The sequence below is a fragment of the Vombatus ursinus genome, unplaced genomic scaffold (genome assembly GCF_900497805.2).
Source record: "Vombatus ursinus unplaced genomic scaffold, bare-nosed wombat genome assembly UNPS02015398.1, whole genome shotgun sequence".
NCBI lineage: Eukaryota > Metazoa > Chordata > Mammalia > Diprotodontia > Vombatidae > Vombatus > Vombatus ursinus.
Genome location: NW_020955176.1, coordinates 2,870,186 through 2,880,888, shown reverse-complemented (window position 1 = coordinate 2,880,888; position 10,703 = coordinate 2,870,186). Strand labels below are relative to the sequence as shown.

At 38.3% G+C, this 10,703-nt stretch overlaps 1 protein-coding gene across 1 annotated transcript; it reads left to right on the top strand.

Moving 5' to 3' along the window:
• Positions 1-977: 977 nt before the first annotated feature.
• On the top strand, positions 978-9,382 carry TEX12 (testis expressed 12). The gene is made up of 5 exons (XM_027847295.1): positions 978-1,023; positions 3,892-3,973; positions 5,719-5,833; positions 5,937-5,988; positions 9,238-9,382. The coding sequence occupies exons 2-5, from the start codon at positions 3,911-3,913 to the stop codon at positions 9,380-9,382; spliced, it is 375 nt and encodes a 124-aa protein (XP_027703096.1). The 5' UTR covers positions 978-1,023; positions 3,892-3,910.
• The last annotated feature ends 1,321 nt before the right edge of the window (positions 9,383-10,703 follow it).

Genomic DNA, 10,703 nt, shown 5'->3' with positions numbered 1-10,703 from the left:
GGGCCGCCTGTATGCAGGGTTGTGACTACAGCTCCCAGTATATCCTCACTGGCTGCTTCATCACTTGCCTGTCACCACAGGACTTTGAAATAAGTAAAAATGGTAAAATGGTATGGGTAATATCTTTTGATGTGTGCATAAATTGGATTTAAGTGAGGCAGAGTTCATGCATGAAGTCATTGGCCTCACTCTCTTCCAGAGTTGGCAAAGTCAGAGGCAGGACAGAGTCAAGATGACTGATGATGGCTCAGGATGCAGTGAATGATCTGGAAGATCTCAGTGTCTTCTATGTCTAACCAAGCTCTAAGAGCTCTACAGCGTCATGCAATGTTTTGTCTTGCCACTGGACTTTGATGACTCTGGAAGTGAGAATGAGCCCAATGACTTTGTGCAACTGAAATCTAATTCAGGTGCAAGTCAAGATGTCGGCCATGATGTCATTGGTTCTCTTCCAAACAAAGGACAAAACAACAAGTTGTCAGGTAGGCAGTTTGGTGTTGAAGTGGACAGAGTACTGGACCTGGAGTCAGGAAGACCTGAGTTCAAATGTGACCTCAGGCATTTCCAAACTGTGACCCTGGGCAAGTCACTTCACCTGGTTTGCCTCAGTTTCCTCATCTGTAAAATGAACTGGAGAAGAAAATTGCAAACCACTCCAGTATCTCTGCCAAGAAAACCCCAAATGGGGTCACAAAGAGTAGGACTGAAACGACTACAAAAAATACATGACAAGTTCATTGGAGTTCACAATGGGTGACACCCTCGGTGGGGTTGGAAAAATAGACTAAGGGGGCGCAGGTAGTGATGGCTTTTCAGTCACGTGCGCACATCTGCGCTCTGCAGGGCGCTGGGGCTCTGTGACCGTTAGCACGCTCTGAGCACGCTTGCCCCCTCCCGGGTACTCCCCTGCGGTGACGTAGCTAGGCCCCGCCCTGTCAGGTGTCAGAGCACGTGGCAGGGCCGGAGCTGAGGGGAGGAAGAGGGCCTGCTGAGTCTGGCGCCCGAGGGTAAAGTGGGCTTGAGGTGAGGGGAGTGAGAGTGTGGCGTCTGGGACCCTGGTCTGGGGAGGACTGCAGAGCTGGGGCATGAGGCCACCGGCCAGGGGGTTGGGGATGAGGGAGAGAGGAGTCAGGAAAGGAGGAGCGGAAGGTTTGTGGTAATTTTCAACGTGGTGTTAACCCAGTCACAGAGTTGGGGAAGGGCCTGACCAGGGTGGGGTGGGGGCGAGTGAGGGGAGGGGGCCCAAGGGGCTAGAGTGGAGGGGAAGTGGGAGAAGGGTCCAAGCCGGGGCGGGGGGGGGGGGGTGGAGGGGTGGTGGTGTTGGGTGGGAAATGGACAGGCGTTTTCTGGCCTTGAATCAAGCCGTTGGGTAAATGTATTGTTTGCCATTAATCCGAATAGTGAAGGGTTCAATGCTGCAGATATAAGAACACATTGGGGGAAGGGAGAAGAAAAGGGGAAGAGGCCAGAGACATAAGAGGGGAGGTGAGACACTGGCAAGATCGTTGAATGCTGGAGATTACCCCAGGGGTGGTGAACCTGCGTCCTCGAGGCCACATGTGGCCCTCTCGGTCCTCAAGTGCGGCCTTTGGACTGTAATAATAGGATTTGTTCTGTAAAACTTGGACTCAGTCAAAAGGCCCCACCCAGGGACCTAGAATAGAAGGCCAGGTGTGGCCTGGGGCCACTGGTTTCCCACCCTGAGTTAGACCAGGGCCCTCATTTTACAAATGAGGAAATTGAGACCCATTGAGCTGCTGTGCTGTGACAGCTGGCCCACAGCTAAGTAGTTGGAAAAGAGGAACTTAGCTTTAAACCAGTTTATTCAGGCTCAGCCAAGTGCCCTTTTCTTTTAGAAACAGATTTTTATTTGGTTAATAAATATCAACAAGCAATTAATTAAGCATGTAAAACAAGGTGGAAAATTGCCCCAAACACCAAAGAATTCCCAAACCATGTTGAAAAAATTGCTTTGGGTATGTTTTTCTTTCAGACCAGTCTGAAGTTCGACCAACTTTGGGATGTTTTCCTACATTTTTTCTTCTTTTAAAAAATGAAAGTGTAGTATATGTGGTTCCAATTCAGGTATTTTCATCTCACTTCATCTCTGTAGGGTATAGGATCATAGAGTTAGATTTGGAAAAGACCTGATAGATCATTCAGTCCAAAGCCTCATAAGTGATTTGCCCAGGCTCATACAGTTTTTTATTGTCAACAGTGGGATTTGCACCCAGATCTTCTGAGACCATTTGTTGTTCAGTTGTTTCAGTCCTAAACTCTGTTGGTGGGGTTTTCTTGGCAAAAATACTGGAGTGATTTACTATTTCCTTCTCCAGTGGTAAACAGAAGTTGTGACTTGCTCAAGGTCACACAAGGTAAGCAGTTTCTGAGGTCTTCCTGACTCCAAGCACAGTACCCTATCCACTAAACCACCTAGCTGACACCATAGCTTTATATATTTCCTTGTATGCTTCATAGTTATTATTTTTTGATACTACAGTGTTCTGTTAATGTATCATAATTTATTCAGCCATGTGAGTTTGGAACTTTTCTTGTTAATGTAAGTATAGCAGCTGTGGGTATTTTCTTATAAATAGTTCCTTTTCCTGTTTTTGACGTGAGTTAACTTTGCACTGCACCACTTTTCTTACCCAGGAAGGGGAAGAGAGAGCAAATATGGGAAATGGGAGAAGACAGGTTGCCTAGAGAAAGAAAAATAAACCCCAACATTATTGGACTTAGACTCAGTGACATAATGTTTCCTGACACCAAATACCGCTATTATCCTGAAGGCAAATATCATCTGAATCTTAGTCTGCCTCCCAGCAGTAACTGCTTCTTAATTTTTTTTTTCTTAGATTTCCAGAGCAAGGAAACCAAATAATGTCTAAAGGGACAAATAATGATTGAGTACTATTCTGAATGTATTAAGAATATTACCTATTTTTATATTTAAGAATATTAGATATAAATAAACAACCTAGCTCAGTCTGCTTGAGAATAAGAATAGAGAAACTGGACAGATTTTAGAGTGTCTCAGATCTGAGATGTGGTGTGGTACAGTTGATAGGATCTGAAGTCAGAGAACTTAGCTCTTCCTATCCTACTTATTTCTTTTGTGACGGGCAAATCATTTAATCTCTGTACCTCATGGTAGCATGAGGGAGATGGATTAGTTGTTCTGTCCCTTTTTTTCTTTTTGTGTTCTCTAAGGTTCTTCTTAGCTCTAAAGCTAAGCTCCTGTGATCTCCCAATAGGTAAATACATAAATTGAGGGAGTGGATGTGTTGTAAATAAATTACCAAAAGAAATAAATTAACACCTTTGTATGCAGAAGAATCTTCAGAGTTACAGGAGAAAATTCGTCTTTATTTAAAAAAAATAAACTAAAGCTCTTTGAAGGTAGTTGTGGAAATAGAATTAGATTAAGAGGTAAGGAGGCTTAAAAATTTTTTTAGCTGTATTACTGAAGTAACTAGCTTTGTGGCCTTGACCAGATCATTTAACTTTAGTTTCTTCATCTAAAATTGAGGAGGTTGGGGTAAAAATTCATCCCTAAGAGTCCTTTCATTTTTAAGATTCTGTAATTCTCAGAAGATAAGAGATTTGTATTAGGCATTTTTGAAACAAGACAAAAAAGATTTTTTAAACATCAGTATTGTGATTACAGATTCCTTACAAAATATTTTGGTACACAGAGTGCCTAGTCCTTTGCTGTAGCTTTTAAAAAATATATAACACCATTTTAGTAGATGAATTAAGACTAACACATCGCTGACTTTTGAAAACCTTTCTATTTTCAGGTGTTTTTCAGTAAGGACCTTCAGATATCAAGGACCTAAGCTTTGATATAATTTGCACCTAAATTAGGCATTACTTTTGACTTTACAGAAATTGTGTATGAGATACTATGGCAAGTCAACTAGTAAAATCTGCGGAAAGTAAAAGTTGTAAGCGACCAAGAGAGACAGAGGTGAGTTCTGTGCTTCTCAGATGTTTTTTAGGGCATCATTTTTTTCCCATTCCATTTACTTAGGTTTCTTCCTATAAAGAAATTTAAATCGATAGCTAGATTTTGATGACTTGACATTCTCAAACCAAGCACCTCAGGCAGAATGTTTTTGGTGGTTAGAGAGCTGGGGTTGAAGGCAGAAGACCTCAGTTCAAATCCTGCTCCAGACACTAGCTGTGTTACCCTGGGCAAGCCACTTAATTAAATCTCTGAGCCATAGATTCCTCATTTGTAAAATAAGAGTGTAAAACCTTATGGCCTTTCAGGTCCCTTTTAACTCTAAATCTATGGTCTCAAGAACACTAATTCCTTACATAAATTTTGGTCTTTTCTAAGCACTAGCATGATCCTAAACCATAGTTCAGTTCTTTAGTAGTACAGTGATCTCATCTATGTGGGAACTCCTCAAACCTATAACCCAGCCATATCCTGTGCAATTTTTGTCCATGCTGTCATCTATAATCATAAATCTATAAGTCATCCATAGAGGAACAAACCACTTTGATGTTTTAATATAGGTACCAATGCAACGTTCCCAGTCTAATGCCCCTCACACTTACCAGCGCTACTTGCTCACATCCTTTTCCACTCACATTTATTATGATATCCCTTATGCCATTTCTTGTGCACAAATCATTATTGGTAATTTGATGCAGCCTACTTAAACCCGAAATATGCCTCTTCATTGACCTTTGTATTGTCTATAGTTTTTGTTGTGGTATTCCATATTGATAATATTATGTACAGTTGTACATCATTATGGGAAAATAGGTGAAAAATTTGGCTTTATGTGTCAAGGAGCTACTTAGCATCACTGAAAGTACCACTGAGTTTAGCAAATGCAATCCAACTTTCATTCTAACTCTTATTCAATTGGGGGCTCATCTCACAGTCTGTTTGCAATTTCTGTCCTAGATATGTACTGATGGACACACGTAATGGACTACCCAGCCAGCCACATCATACTTCTAGTTATAGGCTTCTTTCATTTCATTAGTGGTTTGTTAGATTGAACACTTTTAAGTGATTATGGATTTAATCTTTTGGGCTGTGTAGTGTTCTGGGGTTTGACGCACTCAACAATTTCTTCTGTAAACAAACATCTGGAAACAAGATATTCTAATGATATTTATGATCTAGACTGAGGACAGAGGCAGTGTCTGAAGTCTTTTAGGATTTCAGCTGTGGGATGTTAACTCACCTGGATAATAATTCAAAAATATGTTGATAGTAATATTAGTATCCAGGTGATTTTTGGGAAACATTGTAGGGGAACTTTTTGCCATTGTAAGAATTATAGAATATCTATTACAATAGGTATCTTGAAGTACGGTGGTGTTTACAAATGACAGTTGGTATTGCAATACTAACTATAGATCTTATCAGGAATGCTTGTTTATTTGGGAAGTACTGTAAAGCTATTATCACCAGATACCAAAAACTAAAATAAAGATTATTATGTAGAGCTTTAATCTTCCTGTTATCTAAACTTTTCCTTGGTTGTAAATTAGGCAATTTTCATGATAGTAGAATGGGGTTAGATTAAAGTCTGTTCCAGCTCTAATCCTCTGAACCTAATAGAGTAATACTGTATTCCAGAAAAAAATTGTCACCCTCAGTTATTTTTCCTATAGCTTGTTTTATGTGTATAGATGGTAGTCATAGGAATCTTACTATATCCCCATTTTCTTTATTTCTTTTAATAGAATGAAACTTTGGTGGGTCCACAGTTGTCTTCTCTTGCAAAATCAGATTCTACTTTTTCTGAAAGTGCTGTGCCATCATTTTATAAAGCCGAAGTCCTGGAGAAAGTTTTAAATGGTAATGTACAAATACGTATGTTTCTCACAAATAGAATGAAAGAGCAGTTTATTTTATAATGGACAAAGATATAATTTCAAAACTCTACCTTTTTAATTAGCAGATATGAGCAAGGAGATTAATCTACTGTTGACTAAATATGCACAGATTTTAAGGCAAGTACATGTAATATATCCTAAATTCATAGATTGCAAAAGCCTTTGTCTTAGAATGTATATTGATTTAATAGCTAAATTGAAGCTTTATTTTGGAAAGTTAACACAAAGAACTTTGGTACATTGACTAGGGATTTATTTCTGTAAATAAAGATTTGGAGATTTTTAAGTCTACCACAGCCTTTCTTTGTGGGGAAGTTTAGTGATGTTCAGAAACTATTTGTATTGTTTTTAGGACATGGATGGATTGTGGACAATGTAAAGTGCCTGCTGGAGGGAGACATATCCTTTTCAGCTAGTGAATTGACATCAATACCCTTTTTTTCTTTTTCTTTTTTTTTTTTCGCTAGGCAATGGGGTTAAGTGACTTGCCTAGGGTCACATAGCTAGTAAGTGCTATGTGTCTGAGGCCGGATTTGAACTCAGGTCCTCCTGAATCCAGGGCTGGTGCTCTATCCACTGCGCCACCTAGTTGCCCCAATACCCTTTTTTTCTTAATGATTTGAATACCCTATGGAGGGCATGAGTTTGATTTGTGGGAGCAACAGGATGAAAAACACAGTGTAGTAGCAAAAAGAACTTTTATTGAATGATTTTCTTCTTGGGTTTCTAGCATCAGGAGGTGTGGATCTCACAAAGATCCTGCTGAATGGGCACCATAGGGGACCCTTCCAGCATTACTGCAGTGATAGAGACACATCTTAGGGGCAAGGACTAAATTTCACATGACACTTTCTCAAACCTCATCCTTATCCTTCTTATCTTTCTGTAGCATTTAGCACTGGTGACCACCTCTGTCTTCCTGAATAATCTTTCCTGTCTGTGTTTTCATGATGTAAATCTCCTATCTTAATTTTCCTTTTCAGGTTACAGTGCCATGTCACATCCTAGATGATGTATCCCAGTGCTTTTTCCTGGGCCCCCTTTTCCTTTATATACCTTCTTTTTTGTGGACCTAATCAGCTCCCATGAATTAAGTTATAATCTCTACACAGATGACTCCTAGATCTGTATCCAGTACTAGGTACTCTCCTGACCTCTAATCTTGCATTGCCAGCTGCCTATTGACATTTTTATGATGTCCAATAGGCATTTTAAACTCATGACCAAAACAGATCTCATCTTTTCCCCCCAACCCATAAGTCTTCTAAGCTTTCCAATTATTGTTGAGGGCACCACTGTCTTTCCAGTAACCCGGGTTCACAATCTTAGTGTCATCCTTGATTCCTCAGTCTCATCCCACATACCAATAAGTTGCCAAATCTTGTTTCTATAGCCAAATATATCTTGCATATGTCCCCTTCTCTCTAGTTACCCAGCCCCCACCTTGGTTCAGTCTTTCATCACCTCTTGCCTAGACTATTTTAATAGCGTTAGTTGGACTCCTTGCCTTAAACCTCTTTCTTCTGTAATCCATTTTCCTCATAATTGCCAAAGTGATTTTCCTAAATTGTAGATCTATAGACCCTGTAGACCTTGTAGATCTTGTGTCTCTATTCAGTAAACTTCAGTGGCATATTACTTTTGGCTTCAAATACACACATTTTTTGGTATTTAAAGCTTTTCATAATCTGACACCTTTCTACCTCTTTAGTTTTTCTTACTTATTATTTCCCTCCACACACTCTACGGTCATGCTATAATGGCCTCCTTTCTGTTGTTCACACATGATACTCCTGTCTTCTGTCTTCATGACTTTGAGCAGGCTGTGCACCATGTATAGCATGCTCTCCTTCCTCTCCTTTGCCCTTTGGAGTCCCTGGCTTGCATCAAAACACAGCTCAAGTGTCATCCTCTATAGGAAGCCTGTCCTGTTCTCATCAGCTAGTGTCTTCCTATCTAAGGTTTGCTTTTTTATTGTCATACATTTATTTATATTTATTAGAATGTAAGTTCCTTGAAGACAGGGATTGTTTCCTTTTTACCTTTGTATGCGTAGTCAGTAAACAAGCATTTATTAAGTATTTAATATGTGTCACTATGCTAAGTGCTAAGGCAAAAATATGCCTTCTGCTTAGCACTGAGGCACATGGTTTATCTAGGGCTCAGGGTGATTGCATTAGGACAGCAACTGAGTCTTTGTGAGAAGAACTTGTCGTTGGTAACTGGTTCAGGAAGGAGAACAAAAGGGTATAGCCTTTTTCCCAGCTTCCATAAAGTTGAAGAGTACTGAGTAAGAAGATAATTTCCTCACTACACCTGGGAATGTGGAGAGCTGCAGATGCTTTGAGATTCAGCTACTGTGTGAGGGAATCTTTCCAGCCTTTGGTACAGCCATGTCAGAGAATGACATCGAGGACATTGTTTTTTTTCCATTGTTTATTTGGGTGTGACACCCTAATCCCCTAAGTCTGTGCACTGACATTGTTTTCTCTGTTCCTTTACTAATTGTTTTAGTGCCAATTAAATTATTTTTAAAATGCATGTGTTCTTTGAAAACTCACATATTCTAGTCTAGGCTGCTACTATAGTGAACACTGAGTTTAGATTAGCTGGGACTGTGGGTGGTGGCTTAAACCAAATAAGATCCTGTTATCTAAAATACCACTAATTTGAAACTAGTAATCCATGTGAATCCAGATTTGAATGGCCTTTGAGCTATACGTCATTCAGTACCATTGTCAGCAATTCTACTCAACTGGATAGACCTTTGATTCATGAGATTATAGAGCTTTAGAACTTCAAGGGACCTCAGAGGACATCTAGATCAGGCCCCATATTTTACACCTCGGGAACCACAGTTCAGAGGTTAAGTGACTTGCCCAAGGTAACATAGCTAATAAGTGGTGGAATTGGAATTTTGATCCATCTTGGCCTAGTTTAGTGCTAAATATAATTTGTTTGGTTTTCTTATATATAGATACTTTTAAGAAAAATACTTCTTAGTTGTGATGACATTTACAGTTTTTTGAATTTTAAATCTTTAAAAATGTATTCAGAAAAGTTAAAGAGTACTTTGATAACCTGGTATGAAATATAGGACAGCATATAAACTATCAAATAGTTTATCTAATTCTTTGTTTATGTGAATGTGTAAAACAAATATTAATATTACAGTTCCAAATTTAGGATATATGTTTATTGAAGTATCATAAGATTTAAAGTAATTTAACTTTTATGGAACTATCCTTCACAGAAAGAGGCTTGAAAGAAATGTCTAAACAACATATTAAAGTAAACAACATCCAACAAAATTGATTATGATTGGATTTTATAACATTTTAATTTTAGGTTTGTTTTCCTTAATAGTGAGAGAGCAGCAGTGGATGCTTCTTACATTGAAGAGTTTGATGCAATCTTCAAAGAAGCCAGTACTTTAGAAAACCTTCTGAAACAAAAAAGAGAGAGTCTGAGGCAAAGATTCACAATGATTGCAAATACTCTACAAAGCTAAAATGAAGTATATATGCAAAATAACATGAGATACCAAGCTGTTTGTGTACTATTTCTGTTGTGTATTTAAAGAATGCTAATATGTGCTTTGAAAATACAATATTCATCACCTATCTTTAGTAGTTATAGAAAATGTATACAATTCATTTATAGAAGGGAATATTCAAGAATTTTTGTTGGATTTGATAGAGTTTTTAAGCTAGATATCAGTTTCACATACTTGGTTTTTATCTTGAAGTTTTAATAACTGACATATTTCATAAAAATGCAAAATTTTGTTTGCCTAATCACATGTGGATAATTTTCTGTTTCTGTTAAAACTCCTAGCATTTTAAAGAAGACTTCCCAGGATAAATGAACACAAACCAGTTTGAAAGTGAATCTGATAATATTTCATCATATTAATCAGTATGTGTATCATTTTCTTGGTACAATTTTAAAGATTGTTTCATGGTTTATTTTTTTTAGCATTGCTTGACTAGAAAGTTGATCTAAAGTACTCATTAAATTGAGTTCCAGATGTTATTTAGGAACACTCTTTGCTTTCATTAGTAGTTAGTATACATGACTTAGCAAAGATGCTTTTAAGTTAATTAATATGTTTTACTGAAATAGTTCTCATAAAATCATAGCCTTCCATAGAGAAGGAACCTTAGAGTCATCTAGTACAGTTCCCTCTAGAGTATTCCTGCACATGCTTGGTTATCCAGTTTCTTCTTGAAAAGTGAATGTAGTACTTCTGAGGAAATTCATTCCATTTTTGGACAGATCTTATGCATTCTTCCACAGCAGAAAGAGAACTAGTTTAAGTTCTTGTTTTGACATAAGCTGTGTGATCCTTGGCACATTACTTGGGATTTGAACCCAAATTTTCCTAACTGTCTGCTATGCCATGTTGCCTCTTGAATATAGATGAGGCCAAAAAAAAAAAAAGAAATCTTTTTTAAACATATCCCTACATAAGCAATATAATTATACAGAAGCACCAATTTCAGCTAACTAGATCTATTCATTTACTATGCCAGAAACTTTAGCTTTGCAGGAATTTTAGAGAAAGGATGGTAGAATGGACTTATTTAGCCCTCTGTGTCTTCTGTCAGAGTCCTGGAACTGTTTGCCAAGAAGAAGAGCAGGAAGTTTAAACTCTGTCATTATTACAGAACCTTTAATGCCATTACCACCAAGACCATTACCATTGATAGCTTACCGACTCTGCCAGATTCCAGAGCCCTTATATTTACCGCATTGGATTTCTGGGCTTTGTCATGGAAGCATAATTTTGATCTGTGTATAACGTGATGAGTAGAAAATGACCTCTTAGA

Excerpts from the sequence above, each read along its gene's own strand:
- TEX12 (XM_027847295.1), top strand. The coding sequence starts at position 3,911 with ATGGCAAGTCAACTAGTAAAATCTGCGGAAAGTAAAAGTTGTAAGCGA. Across the intron at positions 3,974-5,718 it reads AGCGACCAAGAGAGACAGAG|AATGAAACTTTGGTGGGTCC; the intron begins GTGAGTTCTGTG and ends TTCTTTTAATAG. Across the intron at positions 5,834-5,936 it reads CCTGGAGAAAGTTTTAAATG|ATATGAGCAAGGAGATTAAT; the intron begins GTAATGTACAAA and ends TTTAATTAGCAG.